General features: G+C 40.8%; 1 protein-coding gene across 2 annotated transcripts in view; it reads right to left on the bottom strand.

Annotated features, from left to right (window-relative positions):
* arhgap35a (Rho GTPase activating protein 35a) overlaps positions 1 to 22492 on the bottom strand; it is a 96944-nt gene that overhangs the window by 35129 nt on the left and 39323 nt on the right. For both annotated transcript variants that reach the window (XM_061826646.1, XM_061826645.1), the window contains one exon: positions 75 to 3924. In XM_061826646.1, coding sequence (XP_061682630.1) covers positions 75 to 3812 — 3738 coding nt within the window. In that variant the 5' untranslated portion in view covers positions 3813 to 3924. The remainder of the gene's footprint in view (positions 1 to 74; positions 3925 to 22492) is intronic.

Raw genomic sequence — 22492 nt, 5'->3', positions numbered from 1 at the left:
CTCTTAGATGAATACACCTCAAAATCAATGTGGTATCATAATTAACTTGAAAGTCAAATGTAATTAACACTGACCTTTGTATTTCTACGCAGGCTCTTCAGGATATTTCTCTTTTTTGGATCCTCATTCTCCTCAATGGAATTGTCCTTTTGGGCACCTCCATCGTCTTGGCTAGCCTTTGGTGGACCTCCTATTTCATCATCGCTGCCGAGTGAAAAGCTCGTCCTAAAACTGCTGAACTTTCCAAGTCGCTTTGACCGATCTCTGTACAGCTTGGGCTTTTTTCCAATAGCTGAAAACTTTCTTCTGCGCTCCAGTGAGTTGCCATCAGCCTCACTGTCCGACCCATTGCCCCCAGCACTACCATTGGAGTGACCTTTGTTAGCATTGCGGATGGTGATTATCTTGCCCTGTGTGCTGTCATGAGGGACGGAGTAAATGCTCTCCTCTTCTCCATGTTGAGGTTTGCTCACAGCATCCATTGGCTCTGCGTAGTCAGAGGGATCGTACCCACCATCACTACCCGGAGCCCAAGTGACAGCTTGGGGCAAGGAGCGTCGGTTAGTCCCAACCTGATGGTCCATGTAAGGGCCAAGATTGACCTTGCGCACAGGTTTAGGTTTTACCTGGGGAGGCACCTTGTTGTTCAACTTACTCTCGAAAGTGCTGAGCTCAGAAATGACAGAAAATCTTTCACTTGAATCCAGATCTGGCAGCTTGAAGGTTACTAGATGGGAGCCACTCCCTCCTTCTTCCCTCAGGGTAGGGTAAGGTGGTGATGGGTCACGATCATCTTCTGAGTCCATAAGAATGTTGACTGGACTGGGTGAGCCACAACGGGGGCTGGTACTCTCATTGGTGCATGCTTCAGCCACATTATCGTACATGTGCGTAGCTTCAATAATAGTTCGCTTCTCCACTATTTCCTTGAGAAAATCTTGGAAAAGATCTATTTTATGAAGCCCACCTACAACTCCTCCATGCCCACATATTATTGTGTTGAACCTTGCCTCAATTTCATGAGCGAGTTCCTCTCCCTGACTGACCTGTTCCCTAGCTGACTCTGAGTCTGAAAGCTCCATCTGGCTTTCCCCAACTGCTAACAACTGGACTGGAATGATGTCTTGAACCTCACACAGAAAAGCACACAAAGTTTCCAAAGAGGCCTTCCGTCGAGCAGAGTAAACTGCAATGTAGCCATGGACCAGCTTAGTCTTGCGGAGGGAGAATGAGGAATGGAAAGATAGCAAGGACAACTCGATAGTCTGCCTCTGACCACCTATACTCAGATCCAGTAGGATAGAAGTGCCACTGTTTAGGCTAATAGCAGGGCGACAATGCTGGGGCAACAAGAAAGGAGCCAGGAGCTGGTCTAGATCATAGGTATCGCCACACATGAGGCACATGACGATTTTGAGGTCGGATTCTAGAATTGGTTGGGACTGAGAGTCTCTGAAGGCAGACAATGATGGGGGTAAGGGTGGAGAGCTGCTCCATAGGGTTCTCCGGGACTCTAGGAGGCCTCTCAACATCTGGTTGAGATGCTTCTCATTGAAATTGCGCCCATAGCCTATGCCTGGAGATGCTGGGTCTAGGTAACAAAACTGTTGCTTTGCAGAAACCTGCAGGCCTTGATGGATAAGAGTCTGAGCTGTTTCCCCTCCGATATCACCTATGGAACCCACCCCACGCTTAGTCACGAGCAAGAGGAAAAGTGGAAATTGGGGTAAAATGTTTTCTCGGTCCCTTCTACTTATGGTTGACTCTTTAAGCTTTTCCACACTTTCTACGACATATGACAGTGATTCCTTTGAGTTGTACAAGCAAAGGCAACCATGGGGTGCAAAGGTTGGTGTGTGGAATGAATTAACTGGCAGCCGTACATTGCCCTCTATTGGACGAAGAGCTAATTCATAAATCTTTCCATCTAACACATACCTATCGTCACTGGTACACAATGCTCTTATTTCATTTGCCATTTCTCTGGCAAGGCCATCTTTGCCTAGTATGACGAGATTTATCCTCTCTGCCCTGCCTCCATCCAGTCTTGAACTGTCTGGTGATGCATAGCGAGTGGGGAATCTGGAAGCAAGGATCTGCTCGAGTTTAGAGTCCACGCAGTGGGGGCTGTTTGGACAGGTGTCCTTTGTAGGATGGTACACAAAGTGGATATGTTTCAATACCAAAGCATCCCTCTCTGGCTGCAGCTTCTGCAAGGCTTTAAACCTTTGTTCCTCACCCAGTAGTTCCTGAATTGCTCCCATTTTTTCTTTACTTGGCTTTGCATCCACCTCCAATTCATAAAAAAGTTCAGAGTACTCAAGAAGCAGTTCTTGGAAGTCCTCTTTGGCTCTGTCAATAATCTCCTTCTGGTGTTTATTGTAGATATCCAGATATTCCGCTTCATCAAGCCACTGGTAGAAGTCTTCATTCATGATGAAGCTCCGAGCCTCCTCCCATGGTTTGCCTGGAGTAATGAATTGAGAGACACTAAGCTTTTCCTTGAACTCCCATCTAATTTCAGCCCGTTTGCGGTCATTCCTGAGCTGCTCCAGGTGGGTCTCATAAATGGCCTCAGCTGTCTGTGTTTCGAGGAGGTCCTGGGGTATGCGATCATCTTCCATGTTGTCAATGTGGGGTGTGGTCTCCCATGGTGTGTCATCTAATACAACAAACCAATGGGAAAAATCTCTCTTGGTCTCCAGTACTTTCTGAACACCAGACCAGCTCAAGTGGTCTATCTCATCCAGTTGTGGTAAAAGTTTAGACAAGGCCTGTGGCAGAGTACTGAGATACGACTTCCTGCGTTTCTCTATATGATCTTGCTTTAGTCTATGCACATGTTGTTGAAAGAGTTTCTTTGCTTTAGCTGTCCCCTCAAGGAAGACATAGTCCTTGTACTCTGGAGATGTCTGCATGCGGGAGCTGGTAACGGGCCATAACTCATTATGTTTTTTCACAATTTTGTTTACGAGCCACTCATATCGGTCCTTGGCAGAGGCAATCTGTTGACTCTGCTGTTTCAGTGCTTCAAAGTAAGGAATTATCTTGGGCTTTCCTCTGCCTTTGTCAATTAATTGAACAAGTGTCAGAAAGGCTAAGTCAACATTGACATTTGATCGCGCTGATGTTTCGACCACCTGTAGGTTTTTCTTTGCGAGTGCAAAGGTGTGTGAGTCCTTAATATTGCGGTCAACTCCTTCATCATATTTGGTGAGAACCAGTACCACAGGTTTCTTAGTTTTGGCTAGTTGGTTGTACAGATTGGTAACAAATTTCATCTGATCCTCAAAGCTGCGGTTCATACCCCTGCTAACATCCACACAGAGTAAGTATCCATCTACCATAAGCTTGCCCTCAGGCATCTGTTTCTGTTCAAAGTCTTGCTCTAGCCCCAACTGGTCTGTGCAAAAGTACATCAGCTTCTCAGCTGAAGCCAACTTGGTGGAAGCAGCCCTCTTGATATATGGCTGCAGTGCTGTGCTTCGGTGTGGCTGGAAAGTCTGATCATCAATGAATTCTGTTTGTTCCACCACATTCATACGCCACTCTGGCCCCTCCTCCACAGTCCTCACAGCCTCTCCCCAGAAGAGGAAGTGGTCATTGTTCACTACACGGCCTCCAAAGTCACTGGTGCTGAGAACTGAGGTGTGGTCCTGGTAGAAGTCATCGGCACTTGGCCGGACAAATCGGTTGCACAGGCAGGACTTTCCCACTCCACATTGGCCCTTATCTTTCTCTGTACCAGACAGCCCAACCACAACCAGGTTGTAGGTAGGTGCCCGGACATCTTGCTTTTTGGCCATCATCATCGCTGGCAGAAGCTCATCTTGTCATCCTTGCCTCAAGCTATAGTGTGAGACAGAGGATGCCAAGGGCACAGGGATCCCATGCAAAAGGATTTCACGATACTCAGATCTGACCCTGTAAGACAGACAAAATGAAGAAGAGAAAAATACAATTAGTCAAGAGTGATTCTGACATAAAGCATCAAAATGACAAGCTATATAAAAGGTATTACAAAGCCTTTCATCATAATTACTGTTTAATTTGTGATCATATTCCTTCAATGAATGTTTCCAGGAAAGATTGAGGTCACTAGCAAAGCTGCTGGAATGCAGTGCATGACTTAGCTAGCTGTAGCTCAGCAAAAAACAATTCCCCCCACAACAGATGTACCACTGCCAGGATTACACACTGAACCGTGGTGCCAGTCTCATTGTTAAGAATCAATATTTAGGTGTAATTAAATAACATAATACAACACACAAAGGTTGTGCAGTTTCATCACTTTCAGAAGAAACATTAGCATAATGACGCATACACATGATGCCAACGAAGATGAACACATCGCGTTTCCATCACCCCACATGAAAGACACAGATGAAAACATACAGTGTTCCAAGTTAGTTATGGGCCAACTGGGGAAGCCATCCATTTTTTAACCAGATAAGTCGTAATGACATCTTACAAATAAAAAAAATAAGTGTTCTTGGGTTCTCTAAAAAAAAAAAAAAAAAAAAATCACAAATGTCAATATTCATCCAGCAGTAGATGAAGCATTTTCGTGTCATGTTGCCATCTAAGCGTGTACATTTATTATTTTGTAGCTCAACAGCATAAAATGCACTCTCTCATGAGAGACAATCTAAAAATAAACCAACAAAAGACAAAAATCCTCTTCATGAAATGCCCCTGGCTGTTACTACAATTTGTAATGAACAAAATTCTTCTAAAGCAACATGACACCCAAAACACAGATGTGACAAATCTTATCCAAGTCATAACTTAAGCATTTAATACACAAATCCAAACTGTTATTCAGGATGATTTGGTTTTTATGAAAGATTAAAATCCAAACAAAATTCCCCGCTGCTGTAGTAAGTCTATGTCTACACATTCATCTATCAACATTGTACTTGTACAATAAGGGACAGATAGTGAAACAAGACCACCAATGGAAGTTGAAAAAATAAATACTGTATAACTATGAAATTCAACACAGTGGAACGCACTACATAATGCAACCAGACAACTGCCAAGTGTCAACCACAGTGTACAAAGTGGATTCACCAGTTTTATTTTAAAAAAGAGAGAGGCATTTGCTTTATCAAAGTTCCAAAAATCTGACTGTTAGAGCAAGCTCTTTAGAACCTTGATTTCTGTAAATCCTATAAAACTGAATCTAAATTACAAAGGCAACATACCCGGCTGTGCTTTGCCAGGTAGGAGACGAAGAGGGAATAATTATCAACAAAAACGCTTTGTTTTTTTACATTAATCAACAAAATATGCTTAAAATACTTCAGAAATTACAGCATGAACTACATATTCCTCAAAATGATAACATTATAGCTACACTAGAAGTGTGACAATCAATTAATCCACAAATAATTGTTCATCAAATGAAATCGATAACTATTTTGATAAACGCCTCAGGACATTGTGTAACTTAAATTATCTAAATCTTCTGACTTCAACACCTCAAAAAGAAACATTTCTCAGATTTATGTAGTCCTTCATGAAAGCAGACTGATTATCTTTGTTTAATCAAAATAACATGCGACTAGCCCCTGTAAACCTACTCAGGAATTTTTCAGAAAATTGGATCGATAAGCAGATTCAACAATGGCAACGATACTGATAAACCGTCATCAATTCCTATCAATACTTAAGTCTCTGAACAGCAGAAACCTTTATGACAAAAAAGCTTATGACTGATGGTGATCAAGTAAAAAAAAATATGCATGCGATGTCCCACTTTAGATCTGCATTAAAAAAATTACCTATATTAGCTTAAGCAAACAAGGCCAAGCATGTCGAGAAAATACTCAAATGATGCCCCTTTGTAACATGCTTGACATTATCATTGATGATAATTTGGGTCACCAATGAAGAGACTTAAGGTTAGCAAAGCTCAACGTTAAAGCAGATGATTTGTTTGCATCTGTGCAACAACGCCACCTTTCTTCAAAGTTGTTGTCCGTGTAAACATGGTTAACTATGTACCTGTATGTCTGTGGAAATATACACTGTACCGTCTTTCAACTAATAACTGGAAATAAAAGACCTTGAACCACTCAATGGACAACACGAAATTTTAAGTCTCAAATTTAAAAAACTGTCATTGCTGACAATAATAAGCATGTTATACTTCTCTTCAAAGTATACATTTGTCAAGCTGCGACACATTACTCCCAAACGCTTGAATTGTTACCCCAAATATTGAGTAGTATACTAGTAGTATTTTTTTCAGTGCCTCATCAAGACCAACATCATCATCTTGTTGCCTGTATGTGAAACTAAATTGAGAGAAAACACGTCTCATTTCTCGCAAGGTATTGTATATGCACATGGTAAAGTCAAACCCGCCTGTACTTTTTTGGTTTATGACATCTGAATGACACTGCAAGAAGCATACATCAGAATTCCGTCTTGAACGATGTTGGGATGTAAAAGTTTAACGGCAGATGGATGAGAGACAAACGCCTCCTGCGACTGACTGCTGTGACTAAGACACAGTGACAGAACAATAGAACATAAATGGCAGTAAACTGTACAAATCTGCTTGTTTCAACCACATGCATATTGGCAGACTAACAGCGGGGTTTCTTAAACAATAGATGAATAGATGTATTCATTTAGAGAGCACTTTCCCCTGTTTGGGTAGAACTTTAAGACACAACAGCCTGAAATGAACAACGTTGAGAGCTGCGTAAATCCTATTTGCTGATTGACCCTGGTGCACATATCCAGCCACATACCAGTGTCTCAACACTGAGCTATAAGGTAGCGATAGGTTAAAGCCTGTGCTGCTTTTTCTCAATGATCTTAAAAACAAGAAGGTAAGCAGAAAAAAAAGATAGAGAGGGAGTAGGAGGTGGTGGAAGGAGGGTAGGAAGGAATGGAAGGTACTCTTCTGGGGAGGAGGCCGGGGGTGGGAAGTTAGCACACTGGGTGAGGATGGGGGAATGGAAAAGAATAGTTTAGGGGGGGAGGGCATAGGTCAGTGGCCCAGGTCATGTGAGCTGCACACTTGAATCCCCTCAGGAAAGAAGGGGCAGGGTGTGGTAGATGACTTAAGATTCAGAGTCTATAACTAAGTGGTCAATTACACAAGACTAGTTTTGATTGAAGACTCATTAATAATAATAACAGTTAATTTTCAATCTGTTGAAATTAGCAGTGTTTGAGGGAATGATGGGATTTTAAAAGTCTCTTCATTCACCTCAAGTGTTACCAATTACTGGCCTGCCTTGTGTGCATACTACTTTGTAGTTTAGATAGAAATCGGTTTGAAATGCAGTAGTCAAAAACACTTTTCTTGAGAACAAGAACAAGACACCAGTACGTGCTGTACATTTGAGCGCTAGCTGATATAGAGTACATATACTTGATAACGACATACTATTGTTCAAAACCACACGTTTTTCTTGTACATGGCATAAATTTAATTGCATTTCTTTGCTGACATTATGAGCCAACTGGATGTTTAAATCTTGCCACACATTTCCCATAAACGTAACAACACAAGGCTTTTTAGTCATGTAACTGATATCTGTCTGACCACTGTAAAAACTTTACATCCAGTAGATGCAAGATGAAAAATAAGAGGATGAAGGATGGGAGGATTCTGGTGAATATACAGTAAACAAGTAGCAATATAGCAATCATGTTACCTCTCTATGTAAACTACAAAATTAAGTAAAAATAAGTACTACACTGCTTCTTGAGAATATTCTTAGTTATAAAAGCAACGGTGACTGGACAACTTAAGTGATATTTCATTAGACCGTTGAAATTCATGACTTGCTCGGCCAGAGGCGAGCAGTGGAGCTCGCGCGACAGAGGTCGAAACTCACTTCTTCCCAGATGGCTTACAGCGCGGCCCCACCCCATCTCTACTCAAGCAGAGCATAATTTTCAGTTGTTGTCACCCATGTTTACCTTTAGTACATTATATTGCCAAAATATTCGATGCTCACCTGCTTTGACTCGCAAAGATTTTATGTGATATCCTATTCTAAATCCATATGCTTTAATATGGATGTTGGTATACCCTTAGCAGTTCTAACAGCTTCGACTCTTGTGGGAAGGCTTTCAAAAAGGTATTGGAAAGTTTATGGGAATTTTCCCCATTCATCTCTTAACTATTGTCGCAAAGTTGGAAATGTCCAAAATAGTAGCCCCAGAACTCCAGTGAAAGCATTTTTTGAATCCTCCAGCATACCAAGAGATGTCTGACAGTCAAACAGTTTGCCGATTACCAGTTTCTGTTCCAACATGTCTGTGCAACATTGGACAAAACACTGTCCAAACTGTTTTTTCCACACCCTTTTTTTGCTCCTCTCTTCCTAATTACAATTATCAAAACAGACTCAGAAGAAGAGCCCATTCTATGTCACTACTTATCTTGAGGACAAGAGAAGGAAAGAATGATAGGCACGAAGGTATTGGAAGCCAGGGTCCATGCAGCAGGGCGTAAGGTTCACAAAAATGTGTTGAAAGGCCAGTGAGAGAAGAACAGGAGGTGTTCACTGCTTGTAAGAAGGAATGTTATCAACAAGTCTTCATGAGGTAGCTGGATTAGAGTTAACAAGTTAGGAAGGATAGAGAACTAGTTAAGGTTCACTCTTGCGGACTACGAGGAGAAACTAAAGCAAAGCAAATGTATTTGTATAGGGCATTTCATACACAAGGGAACTCAATGTCCTTTACATGATTAAAAGCATTTGAAAACAAAAGAGATAAAACATTAAAAAGGGATAAACACAATAAAAATGATAGACAATATTTAAAAAAATTAAAACCACATACAGTGCAAGTAATATGATCAAAAAATAGATCTGTTCTAAAAGCATGAGAAAAAATAACTTTTCAACCTGGAATTAAAAAACATTCACACTTGGGGCTGACCTCACCTCTGTTGGCATCTTATTCCATTTGTGTGCAGCATAATAGCTAACTGCTGCTTCACCATGTTTACTTTGGACTCTGCGCACAACTATTTGACCTGAGACGGTCGATCTCAGAGCACTACTGGGTTTGTATTCTGAAACCATTTCTTTCATGTAGTCAGGACCTAAATCATTTAGTGATTTATAGACCAGTAGCAGAAATTTAAAATCTATTCTAATGCTGACTGGAAGCCAGTGCAAAGACTTCAGGATTGGAGTTATATGCTTTGTTTTGGTCAGAACGCGAGCTCCAGTATTCTGAATGAGCTGCAGCTGATTAATACTCTTTTGGGAGAGCCCAATCAGAAGACCATTACAGTAGTCAAGTCTACTGGAGATAAAAGCATGGATGAGCTTTTCCTGGTCTGCTTGACACAAACAAGACTTCACTCTAGATATGTTTTTCAGATGGTAGAATGCAGTTTTTGTGATTGATTTGATATGATTGTGGAAAGTCAGGTCGGAATCAATCAGAAAACCAAGGTTTCGGAGTTGGCGTTGGGTTTTTAAAGATAGAGTCCAGGTGTTCACTAACAGCAATTCTCTTTTCTTTATTGCCAAAAACAATTGTCACAGTTTTTTTGCAATTTAGTTGAAGAAAATGTAAAAACACTAAGACAACTATTCCAGGAAACCAATGAATGTTAGCTGTTTAAGAAGAATATTGCATGCATCATCAATCTCATCCCTTGATTCAGGTGTGGCCAATATGTCGATTGCGCGTGTCTGTTGACTGACAGTTGGTTTAACCAATCCTGGCCTCTTCTGACGTGTCATTGCACATGGGCACATAAAGGCATATTCGAGAAAATTGGCTTCCTAGTCCCTATTCCCCCTCCCCGTCAGTAGATTGGGAGAGGCTGGCTGCTTGCAAAGTAGATCTTGGGACAAAAAAATGTGCCGGCATCCCTGCCCGACGTTATGCCTTAAGGTAAATGATTTTCATAAAGACAAAAGCATTTCATGTTTTTGCCACATATTTCCAATGAAAAGTGCTCAATAAAGAATCACACTTGAGATTGCCTCACCAGCCTTCTGCTTGTACACTGTTATTCACTGTGAAGGGCTGGTTATTTACAAGGTCATGAAACAGTCAGGAAGCAGTGTGCCAGTGATGCCGATGACTGGAGTAGAAAGGCAACAGTGAGAAAGTCTTCTTCTCACTTATTTTTTCCATTTAGTGCAAAGATGTTTTCCCTCTTTTTTTACTTCTACATGACGCAAATGTGTAAACGCTTCCCTCCTTCTTCACCCTTGTTGTTACTCATCTCATGTGCTGTCACCCCGACTAATATCTTCGTGTTATAGATTTCCCAGCTCCATCTGTGGGGATCATCTCTCTTTCCATCCCCCTCTTACACACTCACACACTTCCTTCCCACTCATACCACTGTCTCGGAGGACCTGTTGTCCATTAGTAAGAAACTGAAGGTTGAGGGTAGGAGATAGAAACTGTGGGTAGGGACACTCCTTGCACTGTTACCACTTCCTGGTCTCCGCATGCTCCCACTTTAACAACGGCAAAGGACTAATCTACAAAGTGTGAACAGGTCTGACGTGTATTACCACTGCTGCACCCATGGACATACCTATTAAACAAACAATATAGCAACTTGTCTAAATGATTATTAATGGAGTATTTCCTCATACAGCAAACCAGCATGTTGATTTACTGAATTACAGAGAGCATTACGTCTATCAAGGGTAACATTAACAAATCGAATACAAATTTAAATGACTATACAGGGTGGCACAGTGACACATCTGTAGAGCGTTGGCCTCGCAGTTCTGAGGACTGGGGTTCAAATCCCAACCCAGCCCATCTTCTCCCTGTGCTTGCGTGGATTTTCTCCGGGCATTCCGGTTTCCTCCCACCTCCCAAAGACATGCATTAATTGGAGACTCTAAATTGCCCCTAGGTGTGATTGTGAGTGTGAGTGGTGTCTGTCTCCATGTGCCCTGGGATTGGCTGGCAATCAATTCGCCATGTACCATGCCTCCTGCTCGTTGACAGCTGTGAGAGGTTCCAGCACTCCCGCGACCCTCGTGAGAATAAGCGGCTCAAAAAATGGATGGATATACAGTCTATTACAGGGGTGGGCAAACTACAGCCCGTGGGTTCATTCCGGCCCATTGACCATTTCAATCCGGCCTGCCTAAAATTTGTAGAGTTGTCCAAATCATACCAAAATCATGACGACATTCATTGGACCTTGTCTGTAATGTCGAATGGTTCTACCAGGTTGTGCTGTAATCCTCACTTGTTCCACCAGGTGGGAGGTCCAGTGATACATTAAGCTGTTCTGTTTCTACTCTGCTTCCATTCTGAACACTTCAACCACTAGCAATGGACCAAAAAAAAAAAAAAAAAAGTCAACAGTTACTGCATAGCACTGATTCTGCCATTTTAAGAAAGAAGTAATGCAATAATTTCCTCAACAGAGTAACCAGATTGTTACTCATGAAGCATGGTTGTATGCTGATGATTCAAATACAATACTTAAATAATATTTACAATGAAAAGTAAGAACTTATAACTTCAATGTAGTCCAGACTGTGAGCTGGTGTAACGCGCTACACAGCTGACATCACACGTGAGTACTACTCCCCGCCTTCAATCACCCACAGCTGTGAGTTAAATAGTTGCGTAATCTTGTCACCTTTTCTTGTTCTTGACATCAAAATTACAGTGGTGGGAGGATGGTGTGTGTGTGTGTCCCCAATATCAAACAACCACAGTAATTACACGTTTTCGTACACTAACTAAACTATCCATCCATCAATCTATGTGTCAGTTAAGAGTTTTTTAAAGAATTGTATTGGGTGTACTTTTCTGCGTTGTCACATCAATTCAGCACTAAGTTGCTGATTTATTACTAATAAAGTAAGTTATTGTTTCATGTTACAGTAACTATAAGTTGTGTGGTGTACATTACCAAGTAATGCTACTGTTAAGCAAATGTTTTTTTGTTTCTGTAGTGGTTAAGTGACATTCCTGCCACTTTGCAGCTGCTGTTCTGAGAAATGCCACAACAAAACACCAGACTTTGATAGACATTGCTCCTATGAAAAGTAAATCTATGAACACTTCAACGCCTTGTTTTTGTTCTTTTTCATATGCAAGCATCTGCTTGTGACGTGGCCTGGCTGTGAAATTTTAAGTCAATGTGGCCCCTGAGTCAAAAAATTGCCCACCCCTGGCCTATTACAAAATTGCTAAAAAAAAAAAAACAAAAAAAAACAGTGGATCCATTTATCGTGGGGTTTTTGCTGCAGACCTATCCGTAATGGGTAAAAATCAGCGACCCAGAGGAGTCCAATCCTTAGTTTTACTCCTCACAGATCCACACACTTGAAAAGATTAAAACTTAACCCATTTCACCTTATTAAAACACCCAAATATTTAGTCTATTGCGTATATTGAGTCTGTTTTCACCCAAGGCTGCATGGTGGAGTACTGGTTAGAGCGCCTGCCTCACAGTTCTTCTGAGGACTGGGGTTCAAATCCCGGCCCCGCCTTTGTGGAGTCTGCAAGTTCCCGTGCCTGTGTGAATTTTCCCAGGGAAATCCAGTTTCGTCCTACTTTTCAGAAACATGCTTTTTTTTTGGAGACTCTAAATTGCTATTAGGCGTGATTGTGCAAATGATTATTTCTATCTGACAGCTCGCACTCGCACAGCTCTCCAAATGAGAGGGAAAGCATGCTTGCTTCAAGTTTAAACTCTGTTACTCCCAGATAAAGGTGACTGAATAAATGACACCTAAAACACAAGATAATAAAACATTGTAAATTTCAACAAACATTTAAACCAAACCTTATAAACTCATTAAACATATGTCTGCTAACATACAATGCTAAACACCATAGGAGGGTTAGAGAAATTAGCATTGATGTCAAGGTCATTCTAAACCCTTAAGATGCTACTTTAACACACATGGAGCAGCAATGCATACAGAGCAGACAGAAATACTTACAGGCATATATTCTCTGCTCTGTGGGAACAATGACTATCACTAGAGCTCAATGGGAACCTTCTCTGCCTCTTCTTGCTGTTAATTAGGCTCCTTCTCTTTAGGTCGACCTTAGTGCTGCACAGCATGTTTTGGCACAACTCTAAATTTAGATTTACCAGCTGTATACTGTAAAAAAAAAAATAAGTGGGGAAAAAAAACTGCTGAAAAAAAAAGTCTGTTACACTGGGGCACAAACAATGAAGAGTGAGTGATACAGTGAGGGTTCATATTGTAACACCTAAACCTCTTTTAACGATTTCCACAAGTGCACTTTTCTTTTGCTTTTCAGCCCAATGCTGAAAGCATTTAAATTACAGAATGCTCCACACAACACACAACTTCTCTATAAAATCCAACACAAATGTTACCTTTACAGAAGTTTGCTATGCGTCTCTCTGGCACCATCTGATTTTTGTTCCCCAAAGGGAAAAAAGGAAGACTCTCCTTGAGGTGCTGCGCTTATTTGTTGACGTAAAATTGCAGTAAGCAATTAATTGAGTCAAGTCTACTAGAGTCGAGCTGAGTATATGAGGTAATATACTATTATGTAATGTATTCCAGCAGATTCTGACAAACATTGTAATCACTTCATGAGAGACTTGGACTGCTCTCAAATGTAATATGTAGAGACATCTATGTGGTGTGTCACCAAAGTTCCATGGCTGAATTCACAAAACATATATTTGAAAACTACAAAGTATTGAATTGCCCTTCAGTTTGGCCCCAACAATCAAAATGTCTACAAAGATATACTGCTGCATGTAGTTGGGAGCAGACCAACAGGTGAGAATTGTAGCAGGAAAACGCGAGACTACTTCATTATGACAATACTTGTTTACAATGCCCAGAGCATCCGACAGCTCCTGGCATCTATGCCCTAGCGGAACCTCCCCACCAATGTTCCCTACAAGCTGTGCGCATGTGCAATTGCGCACTACTGATGGGGTCTCTGTGTACACAGATTGTGTTGCGCACAAAAATACATATAAAAGATACGACCCAAATTGAAAGTACATGTTTTACACACAACTAGTCAGTTTGTGCCATTTTGCAATGTAATTCAATGAGTAAGGGGTGACTGGCTGCATTCGATTCACATACGTACTTACGCAGCCTGAGCTAAGACAAGCAAGACACAGTACAGTACAAGACACAAAGTAAAAAAAAACAAAATAAAAAAACGCTCTTGTTTTAAGATGCAATAACTGTCGGCATATGTGAAAATAAAAAAAAAATTGGTGAAGCCGGATGAGTTTTTTTTTTTTTTTTTTGTGAGCGGGATTATTTAATCAAATTAGTAACGTTAAAACTTCCACCTTGGGACACCTTCATAACGGCTGAAAGCACAGAATACTCGGCACAAAAAGCTAGTTCTTGTATTTTAAATATAGGAAGCAAAATAACATTCAACATTAAACTGTTTGGAAGCATCATTCAGGTGTCAACGTGCACTGCAAAGAATATTGTCCAAGCAATAATTCCGTTTTAGACTAAGAAAAACAGGTGGGGATATGATTTTGAAAATATAAAATCTAAAAATAATGACTAAATGAAATCAATTTAGAAGACGGATTATTAATTTATAGTTGGCTTGGTTTGCAATGTATTTTTTATCTGTAGTTAGAAGAACAAAAGTTTGTTGACATTTTCATTGTAAATTTGCAAAAACCTAAATAAATTGTTCTTAATAAAAGTGCAAGGTTATAAGAAAGGTATATCCTACATTATGGTATGACAGGAGTACGTATGACTGCATGTATGTACAGTTGTGCTCATAAATTTACATACCCTGGCAGAATTTGTGCTATTTTTTTTTTTAATACGACTGATTAACAACTTTGTGGTTATGTTTTGTTTAATGACAATTCTTTTCTGAAATGCTTGATAGTTTAATTTGAATCCTATCAAAATAAAATTGTGTTTTGCCTGGCCCTTCATGTTTTGTTTGTAAGAATTGGGCCCATCTTACAAATTCTCCTTGGGTAATCAAATCTATGAGCACAACTGTGTTTTCTCATTTACTAAATGCAAGTGGGGTGGTGAATTTCAAAATCAGAGCAAACAAAAGTATTACATGTAAAGTGTTTAACTTCCAAATAATTTGCAAAAAAAAAATAATAAAATGATCCTACACCTAATATTCCATGTTTGCCATACAGAAAGCCTTGACACAGTGGTATAATTTATATGACTGAACCATCAAGGCATGTAAAACGATGATGGTAAAGCTTTTCCTCTCTGATGGTCTGATTTACTCCTGGAGACTATGGTTAATTTGCATCAGAAATAAATAATTTCATGAATGTCCATAGAATAGGTGCAGCTGTTGTGCCCGGTGAACACCTTAGATGTTAACAATCAAGAAAATGCATGTCTGCACACAAACGTGAAAATCGAGATGCAGCCCTAGTCACACATCCATGTTCTGATCCAGAAGATTTGCGAGTGATATTCTCTGTGGATTAGCTACAGCTATTTGCATTTTCGCAAATGGTCCTATCTATTCATTTGTATGATTCGATCGCACAGTGACAGCAACTACAGTGAAATGGTAACAAATCGCTTCATGGCTGTCATACCACAATGCACATAGGGAGATAGAGCAGATAAACTTGCATTTACCAGATTCAGAGAACATACAGTGTTTTACTCATTATTTTCATTTTCTACATACTGTATAGTCTGCTATAGTTTACTTCCACCTCCCCGGTGAAAGGGTAATAAATCCCTTCAGGTCTATCATCACACAATGCACAAAGGGACATAAAGCACATAACCTGCATTTAGTGGATTATTGTACCACTTGAGAGTACAGTGTATATTAGTTATTTCAATTTTCTACATGTGGTACTGTATCGTCTTGCTATAATTTACTTCCGCCTCTTTCCTCCCCCAGCCTGGCATGGTGGTGATAGCACGTCAGACGCCATTAGACCTCCCGTGGAGAGCAGCAGACAGACAGACAGAGGGCGGAAGGATGCAGGATGAAGGTACAAAAAAAGGATAAGCGGAACAAAGACTGTACACCAGCACAGACTCAACAAGAATGCAGGATACAAGGCAAGAGGGGAAAGGTGACCACGATCACAGTCAAGGAGGGAGCAAGGTTCTAAGTCGGATAAAGAGGGGTTCTTGAAATAATGAACAGTCTATTTAGAGACGAGTAGTGATAAAGGGGAAGAGAAAGTATGTGTAACAGTGGTTTAACCTCTTCCACTACAGCAGAAGGTCTTGCTGATAGCATAGCTAAATATAAAGTGCCAGTGGACTACGACAGCTGGAAGTTCACACTACTGTACTCCCTTATAAATCCTCTCAGTATCTTGCATTCATCTGAAACTAATGATCTTGCACTGCCTACTTCAATATGAAGACCATTTCTCTTTGAATCGACGACAAGAGTAAAAATGCAAATCATGTGACAAAAGTGTTTCTAAGACTATGAACAACCTTATAAAGGTTGAAGACCAATTGTTAGCAGTCATTCACCAGAAGTGACTCATTACCAGAGAGTTAACAAACGCAAGCTTCACCGACTGAACAAGGTATTCATTTAACAATGTTATACAGATATGCATTTGCAGACTTTCAAAGACCGGTTCTTATAAACAAAGTTTTCATCAACAGGTTAGCTGAAATGTTGAAGCTATACAACCACGATGCGATATAGGAGATAGTTTTGCTGTTTTCCTCAAACACAAACTCAACACCTTTAACATTTATTTCACTCTCTCATGCAATGCAAGATGACAGAATGTCTGCTGGCAAGATTACCATGCAGTGGATCAAAGTCTTTAACTATGATAACAATTGCTATCATACTTAGAGTCAGTAGCTACTGTTTGTTGTGGTCTCCCAATTTCACCGGAGCCTCATGTTCTAAATCAGAACTGACAGCAACAAACACATGTAGGCACAAATTTACATTCAACCCGGCAGGAGACACTGAGCACAAACACGCTCCTTGTCTGCTTTCATATGATAGCCTCTTAGTTGAAGGGGATTGAGAGGCTCCACCTGAATGAGCCACCAAAATATGAGAGTAATTGGACTGATGGTTAACCTCACAGAAGAAGGGGAAGCCCCTTCATATCTTACATACATGTGAATGTCACTTGCGGACGTTTTTATACTTCGTACTGAGCAATTTTTTTTCATCTTGTAAGTGCACTAATGACTTATGACAAATGCAGTGGAACTTCTGATATTGAATGGGCATACTGTGTGACAATTCTGAATTTGACAAAAGAATTTGCCACCAAAGAGAGAATCTGAACCCATTATTATAAAAAACTTGAGCATACCATGAGAGCTCAGTTCAGAAAGCATCGAAAGTTAATGTGTAAGCTGTTGTAATATTTCCTCTCTAAACAAGTTCTAAATAACTATTTAGAGATATGTACTGTCCCACCAAAGCACCAATTCAGATATTTCACGACTCGACTTAGACTTTACTTTAGTGGTTATAGCCTCGCTTCCAAGTCTTCTGTTCTCTTTTCTTGACAGTTAACTACTCCTCATCCTCTTTTATTTTGGTAGTAGTATTTGGTAGAGGTGCAGCGTAATCATCGTCATGGAGGTGAGCATTGATGTCTTCAACATCTCCCGACTCCTCTGTTGACCATTCACGAACAGGACGCATTTTCCATCCATTTCCTGAGCTGCTTATCCTTACAGGGGTCACGTGAGTGCATGAGCCAATCCCAGCTGTCATCAGGTAGGAGGCAGGGTATGGCCTAAACTGGTTTCCACCCAATTGCAGGGCACATGGAGACAGACAACTGTTGCACTTGCACTCACACCTAGGGGCAATTTAGAGTAATAAATGCATGTTTTGGGATGCGGGAGGAAACCAGAGTGCCTGGAGAAAAACCATGTAGGCATGGGGAGAACATGTAAACTCCACACAGGCAGAGCCAGGATTTAAAACCCAGAACTGTGAGGTCAAAGATCTACAGCTGCACCACCGTGCTGAGTCGCATCTTCAAACAACAAAAGATTGACAAAGCGACCGTGTGTCCCCATCCTTTTTCAAAGTCTGGGCAGACTAACTTGCTCCAGTCTTCACAAAGATCTTCAGAAGGTCTCTAGAACTGTGTGAAGTACCAACCTGCCTCAAATGCTCCAACATCATCCTGGGCCCCAAAAAACCTAAAATCTCAGGTTTAAATGACTACAGGCCTTGACATCTATGGTCATGAGGTTCCTCCACCTCGTGCTGGAGCACCTCAAGACCATCGCAGGTCCGCAGGTGGGCCCACTGCAGTTTGCCTACTGACCGAACAGGTCCATGGATGATGCAGTCAACATGGAACTGAACTTCATCCTTGAAGACCTCGACAACGTATGAACCGATGCGAGAATCCTGTTGATGGACTTCAGCTCTGTGTTCAACACCATTATACCCGAGCTCCTCTCATCCAAGCTTCTCCAGCTCAGCTTCTCGCCAGCCAGCTGCCAGTGTATCTAGAACTTCCTGACAGGCAGGACACAGCAGGTGAGGCTGGGGGACAGCACTGGGGCATCCCAAGGTTGTGTCCTCTCCCCACTGCTCTTCTTGCTCTACACAAACGACTGCACCTCAAGGCACCCGATTGTCAAACTCCTGAAATTCGCAGATGACAGTCATTTAGCTCATCAAAGAAATTGTTCCCTGTCAATGTTTGTCTACTGTCGTACTCATCTTGTACTAGGACGGTTCCAACTACTAGAAAAAAATTCCTTGTGTGTTGTTCACATACTTGGCCAATAAAGGTGATTCTGATTCTGTAAATAAATACATACAAAGTCTGTGTAACAATTTAATTTCACAACGTATATATCTGTGGTGTATAGGCCGGTGCAACTAATGTACAGTGTGTAAGAGAATTTTTTTTCTACACGGAGTGGGCACAGTTTATAATCCAATACACATTATAGTCCGGAAAATACAGTATGCCTAGTTACATCTTATCCTAAGGGATATTTTTTGTTCTAAATCTGCTCAAACGCAGGTCACCAAAATAGATTTTAGAGGTTACCCTGTCTATTGTGAATTTGAGAAAAACAGCAATTCTAAATTATATTTCAGTCAGTGAAAAAAAAATCTCAAGATAGTGTAGTGGATTGAGAAGCTATTTTACAAATCCAAAGCCACAAACCACCTAACTAGCGTCTGTAACACTGTAAACCCAAATGAGGTAAGCAAAAAATTGTAACTTAATATTTTTTTCATCCAGCTCATTAGAAACCAGACAGTTACAAGGATTTATTTAAGATTTTATTGATTTCATTCCCACTTTAAAATACAGGGTTCATACTCAGTCTGACCAAAAAAAATGTAAGGGCTTTTTAAGGGGCATTCTTAGGGGCTGACACGAAAAATTTAGGGCTGACACGGAAAAAATTTAGGGCCAACACGAAAAATTTAGGGCCATTGTGGGAAATCAAGAGTAAGGAAAAAACTCGCACCCAATGGTGCCATCAACCGTTCTTGGTTCATCAAATGTTCCAGTATGTCAGTACCTGTAACAGTGATCATGTCGCCCCTTCTCATTGATATGACCATTGTAAACGTCTTAACATAACAGTATACAGAAAAACAGATTCTAACTACAATTGCAACTATATACACAAATGACTTCTACTGATGTCTGTTTCAGCACCCCTACTCGAGCTCCTTGAGCCTACCCAGTGTCTCCTTGTTGTTGCTGCAGAGGTGCCAAAGTGGCTCTCTTGTCCTTTGCTCTGCCTCTGAGTGCATTGGCCTCGGTGATAAACCTCAGATTCCTCTTTTCTTCTGCCTCCTCACACAGCCTGTCAGCCTTCTCAATAAGCGTTTATATGTCAGTCTCTATTCTGGCTTTTTTGGCTTTGAGGCAGTAGAGATGAAAAGCGGGCAGCGATGCCAAATGTAGCCAAGTACGAAGTCTTCCTTTCCCCACAGTGGTAGTTTTTAGCAATGTCACTGTCTGGGAACATGACTGCAAACACTTTTGAATTATTTGTAACTGTGATGGCTGCAGATCACTTTTAAAGTCCACACGATCTCTGTCTTTAACAAGTCCATCTTTGTGTATTGAACTACGTTCATAAAGCCTGACTTCTGGCTGGACAACTGTAGGTGGGCATTAGGGATCGCAACAGGTTACAAATAACCGGTTTTTGTTTTTTTTCATAACCGAAACCATAATCGGACTTTCGAAATCGGTTAGAATTTCCAATCATTTCTTCTGGTTCCGGTACGCCACATTGCGCTATTTTTTCAACATCATTTCCATTTTTTTCCAAGTTTCGCTGTTAGAGTAAAGTTGGACTCAACAGAACATTCAGTTAAATCAAAGAAACATCAAACATGACATTGAGGAAACGCTCGGTATACTTTCATGCCCTTTCTGAAAGTCCGAAAGAAGAATGTCAACATTAAAACATTTTTACCAAAAAAAAAAAAAAAAAAAATTAACTTACACGAGTGCGTTGTTGAAAGCCACATTCAACAAGCTTGTTTGTCAATATTGTATACAAACTACCCCATTACCGCGGAGTAAATTAACGATCGATGGTGTAGCGGCGGAGAAAAGGAATCGGAGGCGGAGTGTCGGACACAGGAACAAAACTTGTTTTATTGGAAGACATCAAAACACTACTCGCATAACGGGGGGAACTCTGTGAAGTCGTCACTCCGGAAGAGCAACAACAAAAACAGTCCGTACGGAACCCCGCACCCCAACTCGAGGTCCCGCGGGTGAATTATGTAAACACCACTATGGTACCGGTTTTAAAACCGGTTAATCGTTTTTTTGTTACACCTGTTCGGTTAAAACCGGTTATGAAAGTAAGCGTTTTTTTGCGATCCCTAGTGCGCATGCACTGCTAGTACCACTGCCTGAAGTTGATGCTTCACTATCTTGATATTTTAGAAACAGATTCATTCCAATGGAAGATGAGTCTTCGCCAAATCAGCGTGTCTCCGATTTTTCCGGTGCGACTCCAGCGCTTTGACGCCCATCTTTTCAAGCTGGTAACTCTGCTTCCACAGATGGCAGTAAAACATGAGCCGATCTTTTGGATCTCGACGAACCCAACTCCCAAACTCCTTACTTTCAACCCAAGCTTCTTGAAAAATGCACTTCCCTGTGATACAAGTTGGATCGATGAAAGAACTACGCTACGTCGGAACGAAGACGAAGTGAAATGCCTACTCACGGAAACAAACAATGGAATATCGACAAGATGGCGACTAGTTGTCAACACGGTGACTTCCGTTGACAATTTCCGGCTGATTTGGACCCTAGACGGATCGGTATTTTTTTTTTTTTTTTTAAGTAAAACAATTTATTTTTTAGGGAGAATTTTGACGGTAGAGGTCCTCTCTTTGATTTTTTTTTTAAATTTAAGGCCTTGTTAGGGGCTTGACCAGTTTTCTCGGATTTTAAGGACTTTTAGGAGCCCCTAAATCCATCTTCGAAAATTTAGGGGGTTTTAGGGACTTTTAGGGCCGCGTGCGAACCCTGAAATAAAATGCATAGTTTGACCCCTAATGAGCACTCACCCAAAAAATATGATTATGAAGTAGTTTTTGGGTGGATATGAAAGCAGCATATTTGAACACAATCAAGTTCTATACTGCTTACAATGGATGCTTTACTGGGATGGACCCAGCTACATTCTTTGGTAACAGCTGATGTTCAAAGAAAACACCCAACAATTGCACAATATGCTCAAATGTAGCTGCGGTCCCTTCAAAGATCTCACATACCTGCCCTTTGCACTCTGGTTAAACAGGCAAAGTTGAAATAAAAGTTTGAATTTTAAGACATTCCCTTTCTCCTCCATGAGTAATTCTCATGCACTGCTGATTCTTGAGTATAATTACATGGGAAAAGAGAAATTGAAAACAATGGTCAGTCCTGAGGGGATGAAAGATAGTGTAAAACTATTTCGAAGAATTTCTATTCTGAAATGAGTTTCCAGACTGTAAATGAATGCCAAATTAGCTAGCACAGGGCCTGTTCTTTTCATGTTCCCCTGGGCGAGGAGGCTAGGCACCACTCTAGAAGCAGTATTCCAGCAGAATCTCTTTCTGGCAGCCGTACAGGACGACACACAGCCCAATAGGTGCCGCTTCCACTCATGTCCTCTGACGAAAGCAAATAATGTAGTAAACATTTTCTAGACAATACAATGTAGATTGCTCAAGAAAAAGAAACAACAGAGCTCAGTCCCAGTCAAAGCAAAATTGGGAAATTGTACAACTTTATAGGCTACAATTTACAATTTCGTGGAACTTACTCTTGATTAAATCGCATCATGAAGTAATCGAGAGAAAATAGGGTAAAATACTTGGATACAACCAGCAAAGGTGCTGTTGATTTAATACCTCAACTGGTTTCCAGTCAAAAGACCAAGATGGCATCAGTCAAAACATGAGTTAGTCATCACAAAATTGAAAGAGAGAGAATCTGCTGTCTTTTTAAAATACACTAAAAAGATTTGAAATTCATCCAAGGAAAAATACTCAAAACTTTTATAGTACTACAAAT

The sequence above is a fragment of the Syngnathoides biaculeatus genome, chromosome 8 (genome assembly GCF_019802595.1).
Source record: "Syngnathoides biaculeatus isolate LvHL_M chromosome 8, ASM1980259v1, whole genome shotgun sequence".
Classification (NCBI taxonomy): Eukaryota; Metazoa; Chordata; class Actinopteri; order Syngnathiformes; family Syngnathidae; genus Syngnathoides; species Syngnathoides biaculeatus.
This window is presented reverse-complemented; position numbering and strand designations above follow the sequence as displayed.